Source organism: Diorhabda sublineata, chromosome 5 (genome assembly GCF_026230105.1).
Source record: "Diorhabda sublineata isolate icDioSubl1.1 chromosome 5, icDioSubl1.1, whole genome shotgun sequence".
Taxonomy (NCBI): domain Eukaryota; kingdom Metazoa; phylum Arthropoda; class Insecta; order Coleoptera; family Chrysomelidae; genus Diorhabda; species Diorhabda sublineata.
In genome coordinates, this window is record NC_079478.1 from 10931143 (window position 1) to 10944079 (window position 12937).

Genomic DNA, 12937 nt, shown 5'->3' on the forward strand with positions numbered 1-12937 from the left:
ATTATAAAGCCGGTCGTTATAACGATATTTTTCTTTTTTAAGTGTATCATTTCTATTTTATGGACAAATGAACCTAATTGCTCAACTTTGCTTTCGAACCCCCAATCATTCTATCTAAATTCAATAGACAATCTTTTTTAATGCTTTTATTAATTTTATACATTCTTATGTCTCATTTTATGTTCAAAATAATGAGTAGCTAGTGCCTCAGTTTTGCAGCTCACTGTAGTTCTGATTTTCATTTGCAATCAGAAATTTATTTTATTAGTTATCGCATTGCAAAATAGTTTATCATACATAAATTAAATTATGTTAAACTGATAAAAAATAAATCTTCAGTACTTATGAATATCAGTACTTCATATATAATCAGATATTCTTAAGAAATATCGCGAGTTGGTGATGAAATTGAAAATTTATATGGAAAATATGAGTTTCCAGGCAATTATACTCTTGTTGCAGGCTTTATTATGTGTGGTAAGTCATGGATAATATTTTTAGACTTTTCCTAAAAAAAATGTAGGTTTAATTCCAGTCTGTGGTTGACGCCAAGAATACTTCATTAAGTTACAAAAGTAGCGCTCCTATATTTTTATATTTCCGTGTTCTAAAATAACTACTATCATGTGGAATATTACCGTATATGATATGAAAGTTTATATAAATATATCATAATTTACATAGATAACATTGTGCCGCAATACATATCTATATTCAATGGATATGTGGAAAATTTAATTCATCTCATAATTGACCTAATGGAGACATAGAATAAAAAAGAATCTACCTACGTACAAATGTAGTGAATTATCTAATACCACAAAATTACCGCATTTTAATAAAAATGTTTGGTTAATTTGAAAACGCATGATATCATTTTTTTGGGTAGCGAAGATCTCCACACGGGTTTGTAAATACCTTATTTTGTGAAAAATATTTAGTACTATACACCATGATCAGTAAATTGGCAAACCATAAGAAATTAACCAATAACTGTGAACCTCAGTAACGGGAAACACCAAATAACTAATATGGAAAATAGTGTACTGTCAACATTAAGGAGTCACATTTATTTTAATAAAAATATTTTATGAGATTTTAGGTTAGGACATTTTCTTGAAATTTAATAACAAATATTCGTACAACTAAATTTATATGGTACCATCTCGTTTCACAAAAGAAATGCTAGTTTCCATTTTGGGTAATAGCCTCAAAAAAACTTGATTTATATTGTCCACAATTTCTATTCCGCTATAACATGTTTTATAACTTTTTACTAATTATTTGTTAAAATTTTCAATATGATTAATATTCGACAAACTTCTTGAATCTCAAATGCTGTAATGTTTCGCGACATATCCCTTCATTTGAGTTCATACTAGTTCAAAGAGGCTAAGTTTACAGAGTTAAAGTTAAAATTCTGTTCGCATAACATGGCTCTTTTTTGAGTAATTCCTCCTCTTTGGTTATTAGCCAAACGCAGATTTCTAATTTAGCATTTAGTGGAGCAGCTGGAGCGTTCATACATACAATCATACAAACCTCGGAATTTCGTTACAGTGGGTGAAAAATAATGGAATGTTTAGCTAATAACATAAATGAAAAAGTTTACCTATTGAAAATTTGTACTTTTGAATAAAAAAAAATGCATAATTGTGATAATTTAAATAGTATGAGGCATATTAGGCTTAATAGTGTAAGACATAATGAGTTGGGAAAGTGATACATTTCGCGTTAGTTACTATTTTGCACGAGCAGCGTAGCGGCGAGTGCTGAAACGTAACTTAGCATCACGTACAGTTAAAACATGTATACATAATTAAATAGCATTTCAAGTATTACAATTTCATTGCACTGATTTATTTGATAAATATCATATTCTACGGATTATTTATCAGAATTAACAATTCTGCTCATACAGTTTCAAGGCTATATAAACAGAAATGCTAATCGTAACTAAATTGATCTGCATAACACTTTTTATGGATTAGAAATTTTAAGGACTATTCAAATTGATCTTGAATTTATAATATCAGAGATTACATATTTATCTTTGGTTTTCAAAATTATTTTAAAATTTATGACAAGAATGTAGATTTTATAAATTGTTGGAAAAACTATATACTTTGTTTTGGAATTTCTCCGATTTATGATAATATATTGTAGTTTGTCCTCCAGGTTACAAAAATTGAGATTGTCTTTTTCAAAAAATATTAAAGATTGTGGTATTTCTTCTGGCTTTTACTACTGCATTAATTCTCCTTTCTCTCACTTTCTCGTAAGCTGTGCATCTTTCCCGATCCTAACCAGGCCATTTAATTATTTATTTCCAGTTCTTTCACAGTGTGGTAAAGCTAAATATAACACATCCAATTTCCATATGTATAATATATATTCCGAAATACATAGAATTTAAACTGCAATATGACATTTTTCTTACCTCAAATACTCAATCCGAAATTAGATCAATTTTTTAAATTGAAAGAGATTGTGGAACATCGTATGAAAGGTTATTGTGAAAATCAACGTAATCAAAAACAATCTGATAGAACTTATTCGGCTAAACACTATATTTTATATGTTTCAGACTTCTGCGGAAATTATAGTGAAGATCCCGAATGGAGAACTCATGGGTCGGAAAGAATATTCTTTGAGAGGCATATCATTTTATGCTTTTCAACAAATACCCTTCGCAAAGCCACCAATAGGAAATCTCCGTTTTGCGGTAAAGTATTCCATTATGGAATTGTTTCTAGCAAATTAACTTTTTATTTGCAGGACCCACAACCAGCTGAAAAATGGGAAGGTGTTTTAGATGCAACAAAAAATGATAGAATGTGCTATCAACAATCTGACTTATTTCATGTGAATCTTACGGCACTCCAAAATGAAGATTGTCTCTATTTGAATGTATATACCCCAAGAGTGAGTATTTTCTCTTTCGTCCCTATCTTATGTTTGAAAATATATTTTTTAACGTTTCTCGGCTAAAGGCATGTCAATGAAAATGTTTACTTAGGCACTGCAAATACTTTAATAACTATTACTTCATCTTTATATCGCCTGGAATGCCCTATATCGCTCGCTGAGTATTGCTGAGCTATCAATATTTAACTGCTTCTGCTGTAAGCTCCTACCTTTTATTCACTAGTGCGATGTCCAAGAGTATGCTACTAGAACCTCAGAATATTCAGTAAACTGCTTTCGGAAACACACCATTCGTTTATTGGTTCCACAGTAACTTAATGAGAGGCGTCGACAGATGGTGTACAGGGGTGTCCTCATCACAATATTTATGAAAGAATATACAGTTCTGATTCCAATGCTCTTTTGGATTGCGAAAAATGAAATGAACTACTCTAAATATGGAGGGTGACCGAAATTCAGTCACGGTGGCCTCAATATTGGGTATGTGGGTGATTATATTAACAAAAAGGGCAATACAAGATTCTCTAATATTATTCGTTGGACCAGAAAATTTCCGTGACGTTTCTACATGGATAACTAGCTAGCATTTTGGGTTCAAGGACATCTAATATTGAAGGGAATGAGTCCTTGAGTATGTATACGTAGTTGAGATTATTCTAAAGAATAAATAAAATGATCTTAGACCAAAGAAATTATTTTTGAAATAGTAGAAAAAATAAAATATATAATGTAATAATCACAGAAACGTGTAATCGATAGAAAGCAGAGATCTAAAAGTGAGGCAATTGAAATGCAATATTTTTTAAGAAATGGTGAGAAAAACAAATGGACATCAGTATATGATTGAAATAGGCCAACAAATGAACGTCAGAGAAAAATTTGGAGTAGATAAACAAAGAAAACGTGAAAGAAGTGAAAAGTAAGGCTAAGAAGACAAAGAACTGAGTGGAAGAGGACGCGTTTTTACGACTTTCTACTTCTTTTGCTGACAATTTATACATATTTGTATGAAAAAAGCATTTTTCATTCGTGGTAGATATACTTTTTTTACTCACCTCGTTTATCCAATACTGATGCAACACAAATTTTGATTCTGATAGCAAGCAATATACTTTTCTTTTATTGCCTTCTCCATGGATCTCATCCGTACTGTTTCATTGTTCTTGTTTTAAGTATTTCTCTCCATGAGTCAGAAAATTATGTTTAATATTTCATTTTGTAGGATCCAACAACAAATGCAGCACTTCCAGTGATGTTCTACATCTATGGTGGCGGATTCGTAAACGGAGCTGCAAATTTTGATTTTTTTGGGCCGCATTATCTAATGGAAAATGATGTAATTGTTGTGACAACCAATTATAGAGTTGGACCGTTTGGTAAGCTAACACTAAGCACTAAGCCTAACCAGAACATACTGCTGTTTTTTCATTAATATTCACGAACTTGAACCTTGAAATCAACTAAATCGCAGTCGTTTTAATTAAGTCACATCCCCTGTTACCTCAGAAAGTTCGAAAACTTTATTGTTTATAAGTATTTCAAGAGCTATTATGGAAAATAGACTTATCTATATTCCTCATATTCTCTAAGACGAGAGTTTTATAGTTGTGAAACATACTGATTGAGAATTATTCTATATACTAGCAGTTTTAATAATAATTTTTGAGCTTCGTCTAGTATTTTTTCTCATTATTTGCCTAAACTTTTTATAAGTTTATAAGTAAAATTGATAAGGGAAAATTTTGGTTTGTTTATTTCAATTCGCCATTTGTTAGTTCAGATAATTGAATTTTGAAGAAATTTCTTTGCTCCAGTAGAAATCTAATGAAATCAATTAATTTGAAGTCACCTGATTGAAGACAACCAATAGTACAACATTATACTGAAAACTGATCCCATGCGCTGTTTTACTTTTTCTTGTTGCCATGAATACATATTGATTTATTTCGATTCTGACGTTTCAAATATTTAATATTTCAATAAGTCACATTTGGTTGTGGTACTGACTGCTAATGAAATTATTGAATCAAACATCAAAAATATATAAAAAATTAGAGTACAGCGAGCACATCCTATAACGGTACTCTATACATTAAGAAAGTGTGGAAAAATCGGAAGTTTACACAATAAATAAAATGATTTACATAAAACAAAAATCAAAAGTGTTATTAAGACATGTCATTATTCTTTGTTTTTTCCTTTAGATCTATTAATACAATAATTAAAAAACTAGCTTTTACCGGCTTCGTTCGCATCGAATCCATTAAATAAGCATCAGAAATCATTATAATAGAAAAGATCGAACTCTGTAGCTAAATTAGATCTTTGAATGTAGAAAAATTGCCAAAAACCTACAAAAATCCATAACTCCACATTGAATTTCCGCGCCTAGCTCTTCTTCAACTCAACCGATTTAAGTGTTCAAAAACTTAAAAGAAAGAGGGTGTTTTAGCGAGTGTTCTTAAGCAAAAACGAAGTCTCTATCTTGAATAGAACCTGAGATATTGAGGATAGAACGTGTGTATGTGAAAAATTCCCATAAGTAATGAACAGGGGGAAATCGCATATGAGTTTATCTTGAGAATGGTGAAAATTAGATGAAATCCGATAGTTGATGGCTGATCTCTGCATCAATACCTTTCATTGAAAAAAAAAATTAAGCAAATCGGACTCGGAAGAACATGTCTCAAATGCAAATTCATCAGTTAGTTATCGCCAATTTAGTACTAAAAATAGTGAAAATACTTATCACCTTATTGATTATTTTTTCTACGAAATATTGTTGTGTTCCTTTGAAATGACTGAATCAATACTAAAATTAATTTTCAGGATTTTTATCTACTGGTGATGAAACGATTACTGGAAACTTTGGACTTAAAGACCAAAAATTAGCCTTGGAATGGGTAAGGGACAATATCAAATATTTCGGTGGGGATCCAGAAAAAGTTACTATATTTGGACAAAGTGCTGGAGCAGCATCAGTAGCTTACCTTCTGATGAATCCGGAACTAAATGGTAATTAGATTAAATTTAAAGCAAAATTTCTATTCTAGTATAGACCGACTAGCATGATAAATGACAAACTCTGAGAATCAGTTACTTCTATGTCGCCCACAAATTGATTGTGTTTTTGAGTTAAAGTAAATGTAGTCCAATACAAAATATGTCAGTAATATTTGCTGATAAAATCCCTCATAAATGTGACAGCGCAGAAGAGCAGCATCATATTATCTATTTTTCATCGTTGAGAATTATGAGCTACTGACATAAATGAATATGTTTGGTTTGAATTCTTTTCTGCGCAAAAAAACAAATTTTCAAAAGACTGAAGGGCAGAAATATATTCAAGGTAGCTTAAGTGCGGTGAAAATTGTAGAGCGTCGTTTCATTTTGAATTATCTTCATGCTGTAGGTTTATTTAGAGCCGCAATAGCTCAAAGTGGATCCTCGTTATGTCCTTGGTCGTACCAGAGAGAATATAGGAATATGGCGTACAATTTAGCTAAAGGAATTGATAGTAGCTTTAGCAATGAAAGTAGCTCTCAAGAATTATTGGATTTTTTGAGGAGTAAGGATGCCAATAATATAAATACAGTTGCAGCTAGTTTCAAAGTAAGTAACATCATTGATATTTGCTTATAGTTAAAATGTAGTATTTCAAAAACTAGTTATATTCATAGCCAGTAAAGTAAAGCTAAAGGGACGTGGTTCTGTAGATGTCAACTTTAAACTAGTATAGGATTGTGTGTATGCGCTGAACAGTTGGGCGATGTAGTCAAATCTCGGTAGTCTAGGTTTTGGGACACGAGGTTGATAAAGAAAACGCTAAAAAAACTACATCAATACCATTAAATGAACCAGAGCCTTACTGCGACGTTGTTAAACAGAAAACTACATGGCATGGTGAGCTAAATAGACATCTCAAGTTTATTGGCTCCTTGTGTAGATTCTATTGATTAGAGAGAGAAACTGCGATACACATTTAACTACAATTGTCTACCTATAATTGGTCATAAAAATAGGTTTAGATATATGTTCAGTATATGGTTCCAAAGATAGTTTCAAAATTCGACTAAGTATTGAAAACGAAACGAGACTATCAAGGAGCGTTATTAAAATAATTTCAACAACTACATTTTGCTTTTAATTATATTTCATACATTATCTATAGGATTCAAAATAAGCTGAACGGAAATGATGCAATACTGTTTAACGTAGAGTATCATAGACGTAATTAACGCTATCAGAGATGAACAGAAATGGATCACATAATAGAGGATTGAATGTTATGTCACTAATTTATTTAGATTGACTGAATTCCCTATTCCCGCATAGTTCCAGATTCCTTTACAATATTGGTTTAATGTGTAAAATAAGCTCAACATCGAATAAAGAATCTATTTACAATTTTGCATATGTATATGAATGAACATTGAAAAATAAATTGGAGAAGAATATTATTCTATCAACAAAATTGAATCTACAATCTTTAAAAACAGGGAATTTGATGATGGTCTTCTTCAAAATATAAGTAACTAATACACTCATAGTTCATATACTTACAACATATTTATTTTAGCAAACATATGGCAATGAACAAATTATTCAAGGATTTTGGTTCACTCCAGTCATTGAACCTAACCACGAGAATGCATTTATTATAGAAAATCAATATAGCGCTTTAGAAAGTGGGCATATGAATCGAGTTCCTCTCATGATTGGAATAACGTCTGAAGAAGCGATTGCCAGAGCTGCAGGTAATCATAAATATTAGAAAATGCTCAGTTCCTTGTATTGTTCTTTAAATATAACTACATTATAATCGTTTGGGTCGTTAACATTCAGTACCATTCAGAAATTATTTTCAAATTAACATTCTAGTATATTCAGTATACGAGTAGAATATAATTTGATAGATTTAAGATCTATATACTGATAGCCATATTTTCCTATGAAAATGTAAGTTATTGTGACATATTATTATGTTTAAAGATATTTCATTGTAAACTAATAGTGCTGGGAGCGAAAAAGTAAGAGTGGACGCCATCAACTTTTCAAAAAAACCACATTTAAATGAAGAAAAGGATGAAACAGTTATAAACTCTCTGCCAAAGTTAATATTAATTAAACAAAATGAAAATATTCCTAGGTTCAACAATGATATATCACATCCAGAAGACCATGATATTGAATACTCACCACACAGTTTATTATTTGAGCCTAGAACGATCATTTCCATACTTTTATTCGGGATAGGTAAATAATCTCGACTCTAAGCTGAGTAATGCATAATAATGTCGAATGTCGAATAACAGATTTGACCTCGTGGTGGTTGATTGAAGAGTGAATACAGTTCTTCTTGTCGACGTAACCATACTGAACACTCATAAAGTTTTCAACAATCTAAAAATCGGCGGGTGTAATTTGGGCGCTAACCATCCTTCTTTACCTGTCTGACCAAGAAGGGTAGATATTCCGACATGTATTTTCGGCGCTAAGAAGTGCAGGTAGGTCGAGTCATAAAATAACCCAATAGAGGGAAAGTTGATAGATTTTTAAGTAGGTTAGGTTAGGTTAGGTTATGTAAATCTCTTATTTTATATGTAATATGTACTTAAGTACTAAATAAAAATATAAAGAAATATAAAATTTACTTTATTCTGTAGGGTGTTACAAAAATGTTGTGAGGAATCTTTATTAAGGGCAGATTTTTCATTTAAAAAAAGTGCAAAGTAGCCTCCTCTAACGGTAAATTTTTTCAGACCTTAATTGATAATAGGTCATTTCTCTTATAGGAAAATCTAAAAATACAAAAATATATCTTATTATAAATGTCGGTGTTTTAATAAATAACTGTATTTCATAAATCATGTACTTCAGTCGGTTAGCGCCCAAAATACACATAGGATTAAAATGACCCTTCGGTCTTGGTGCAATAACAGAATATTCCCTAAAACAATACAGTAGCGGCCTACATTTATGGTGGACGTTTTGTATAAACAAAAACCTGTCTCCGTACAAGGTAACTGTCGAAGATGTTCCCAATTTTTTTGACTATACATATTAATAGAGGCGCAACTTATGGAACCCTAAATTCATACAGATTGGCCATATCTCAAATAGCGGAGCAAAATTTCAGACTTAAGCGTTTTTTCAAGGAACTTTTTGGAAAAAGACCACCTAGCGCCAGGTACGAGAACATTTGGGATCCCCAAATAGTATTGTCCTACGCTTAGAACCGAAGATATTAGCCTAGAGGCTTTAAGCAAGAAGACAACAGTTTTGTTAGCCCTGGCTACTAGCCATGGAATACAAACATTAGCCTTAATTAATATTAAGAACATTTCAATCCAACCTCATAAAATCATAATAAAAAATCAGAGCATTTGAAAACATCTGCAGTAAATAGATCTCAACCTCTTTTGGTTCTACCTTTCCTTGATGATGATCCACAATTATGTATAGCAAAAGCACTTAAAAAATATATTACCGAAACTGAAGATTTAAGAAACTCTTGCGATTGGCTTTTCATCACTTTTAAAAAACCCCATAGAAAAGCATCTGCTTTTACTATCAGTCGGTGGATCAAGCGGGGTGGTCAAAGGATTCGATTTACGATTTACGTATTTAATTAGTTACCTCGGTTAACCATACAGTTTAAAATGAAAAATTTTGAGTTTATCTGTTGTTGCAATAAACTTTAAACATCTAAATATTTATTATTTACAAGACTATAACTAATAGATCAAACAAACTTACCTTAAGTGATATTCGATCTTGATTATAATACGGTCTCGTTGAAGTAAAGTCCCTCCCTCCCTATAAACACCCCTTGCAACAACAATTTTAAAGTGACTCAAGTAAGTGTAATAGATAAAAAAACCGATTTCTTAGAATATTGTAGTCCAGGAGCGCCGAAACGGATTTACTACCTATTTATTATTTACTCCAACGAGACCGTACTATAATCAAGAACCAACCTCACTTAAGGTAAGTTTGTTTGATCTATTAATTATATCGCACTTAAGACCCTGTAGCACCTTCGCGAAATTTAGATGTGATATTGAATACTTATCACACAGTGTGCAAATTTATTTCGTAAACTGAACTAAATCCTTTGTATCAGGAATAGGTAAATGATATCATCATTAACATGAGTAATAATAATAAACTCCTCCACAAAATTTTGTTTCAGGTAGTTTATTGAAAGAAGTAATAGAAAAGCACCGATTAAGAATGAAATAATTAAATGACTAAATTAGAAAAATATTTGACAAAAAACTTAACACGCCGATTGGCATGGTATTATTATTGTATCATTTAGCTTTAGAAATGAAAATAAAAAATGAAATGAACATTTAAAAATTGCGACATACTTAAGACGTAATGGTATAGTTAATTTAATTAAGCTTTTCTCATCTCAATATTTTAGAAACTTTTCCAATAACTAAATCTGAAATATAATTTCAAGGTTTTATATTTCTCCTAGCATCCGTCTTTTTTCACAATTTCATTTTGCTACTTTGATAAGTTTTTATGATAATAAACTAGATGTCTATCGTAATTTCTTATTGTTGTAGCATCAAATTTTATATCTACTGTGCATTCGTATGAAAACGACATAACTAGATTGGTTAACAAAAATATGCATTTAACGGATCCAGCTATTAAAAAAGAAGCAGGGGAGGAAATCCGAAGGATATACACAGATGGATTGTTACAAGATAATCCAGGAAAAGCGGTTAATGTAAGAACTAACAAGGGTAGAAATTCTACTTAAATCGATAGTATTTTTAGTATTTTAGTGATATGGAATTTACTAGAAGTGTAATTACTCATGCAAAATTACAAGCACAATTCAGTGATGTGTACTTTTATCAATTCTCTTATCACGGAGCAATGGGAGGCAATAGACCAAACATAGAGGGTAAAGTTAACCATATCTTTCTACACCAAAAATGAATTCACGTAATCTTTTTATAATATAAAATGGAAAATATAGCGTATTCAATCAATTTAGCGATAATTATATAGTACTGTAAACCAATCTTTTTTCATATTTATTATGTATTTTCTTATCTGAAAATAATCCGTAAAATCTTTTCAAAGTTTGCTCCTAGAGGTTTTTTGACCAATGACTGATGACTTTCTGGTACAATTCTCCAATATTGTATTATACTCTCATTGATTTTTGTTTGTAGACACGTAAAGATCAAAATACTCTTTTATACCTGTTAAATAAACAATTTTTTCTTGAATTCTCGTGAAGTGTACCTTTACTTCGAAAAATTTGATTTGTAATGCTTATTTATATTTTTTAGGTGCCTACAAAGTAGGACACTCAGAAGATAGCCACTATTTATGGGCAGTTGCTAATCATACCTACTTAAACAATTATTCCGCATTGGATGTGGCTACTAGTGATAGATACAGATTATTATTTACAAATTTTGCTAAATACTTGTAAGTGTTGATAAACCTTTCTTTTGTAAAGTGAAAGAAGGAGATGAATGAATGCTTCTATAAGTAGTGAATCAAAAAAATGTTGTCATGGCCATTTGAGGATATGAAACAAAATAAAGAGAACTAACACAAATTGAAGGCACTACTAACAAATGTTATTGAGAGAGATTGGGAATTTTGTCGTTAGTGACGTCTACAGTTTTAATTTCTTTGCCTTAAATGAATTCACTTTCGGTTAAGACTGTTTCTTAGTTTTTGTACTTGTTCTCAAAATGTATGAGAAAGGAAATGACCTTTAGGAAATTGGTCGTTATCCTAGTAAGCTTGAAACTCAATGCAATCCTTTTATGGATCCCGTTGCTAATGCTTTATGTTTTAAACATTGTACTGTTGTTTGGAGAAGTAACTTTTTCTCAACTGTAATATTAGTTTGTGATATAATTAAATGATGGAATCTACTTGTACGGTATACTCTGCCAGTATGGCCGTTGGGCGGATTGAGTAGCTCAGCGACCATGCTGCCGGTCCCAAGCCCGGATAAAAGAGGAGGGTTGTGAGGCAAGGCTAGCTACCTACCTCATGTAAAACAGCCATTTGCTCAGAGAACGAAGAAAGTAACATCAAATGTATATAGCCTAAACTCACAATGACGTATTATATCAGTTCCCGAAAATTCTGCATCGTCCCACATTTCCCAAGTTTTTCGTCTTACCATTAAAAAATAACACAGATTCGACAGGAAGAAATAACATGATTATTAGTAAATAATACCTGGATTGAGAGATAAGTGTATGTGAATGGTACATGAAGGTAGAAATTTAGAACAAAAGCTATAAATTTGTAAGGAAATAAGTGATAAGGTTCACAATAAAAAAATAATATCGCTATCTATTTTTTAAAAGTAGACGAAAATTTCTCAAGTTGAGAAAAAATCTTAATGAATTGTTTGAAAGTTATTTGTCAGTTGATCACTTGAAACCGTGTCTTTGTGCAATGATAAAATTAAATTAGATTGAATTAATATTAGAATCATTTTTTTTCTAGAAATCCAACTCCTGAAGCAGTTCCACTTCTAAACAACATTATATGGCCAAAAGTTAAAGCAGACGAATTTGTTTATTTGGACATTAATGAAACTCTAACATTACAAAGCAATCCCAAAGTACAGACTTATGAAAATTGGGTTGCTCTTTATGAGAAATACGCTGTGAAACCTTATGATACATTTTAGATTTGTAACAATAAATTATTGAAGTACTAAATTACATTTAATTTCTTAACATTTACATACCAAGATTACCTCAACTAGCGACATGTAATATCGAAAGCTTTACAGGAAAACAGAAACCAAAAAGGGAAAGATATGAAAAAAAAATGAACAAAAACAATATATTAATATACTATGGAATACCACAAGAGAAGATATTGACTGAAGAAGTCGGCTACATAATACATAAGAAACTATAAGAACAACTATAAAGTTGGAAAGCGAGGGCAGAAATAATACTTAGTTATTGAAATGATAACGAATCAAAACCAAAAGAAA

The 12937-nt window shown here is 31.2% G+C and overlaps 1 protein-coding gene across 1 annotated transcript; it reads left to right on the forward strand.

Moving 5' to 3' along the window:
• The first annotated feature begins 290 nt into the window (after positions 1 to 290).
• LOC130444505 (juvenile hormone esterase-like) lies at positions 291 to 12653 on the forward strand. Its single transcript, XM_056779650.1, has 11 exons — positions 291 to 477; positions 2588 to 2725; positions 2779 to 2925; positions 4151 to 4304; positions 5758 to 5943; positions 6341 to 6540; positions 7508 to 7685; positions 10509 to 10675; positions 10726 to 10855; positions 11250 to 11391; positions 12436 to 12653. Exons 1-11 carry the CDS (start codon positions 403 to 405, stop codon positions 12620 to 12622), a joined length of 1704 nt encoding a protein of 567 aa, XP_056635628.1. The 5' UTR covers positions 291 to 402; the 3' UTR covers positions 12623 to 12653.
• Positions 12654 to 12937: the final 284 nt, after the last annotated feature.

Coding starts and splice junctions, on each gene's coding strand:
- LOC130444505 (XM_056779650.1), top strand. CDS start 403: ATGAAATTGAAAATTTATATGGAAAATATGAGTTTCCAGGCAATTATA. Junction 2,926..4,150: donor TGAATGTATATACCCCAAGA/GTGAGTATTTTC, acceptor TTCATTTTGTAG/GATCCAACAACAAATGCAGC. Junction 5,944..6,340: donor GATGAATCCGGAACTAAATG/GTAATTAGATTA, acceptor TTCATGCTGTAG/GTTTATTTAGAGCCGCAATA.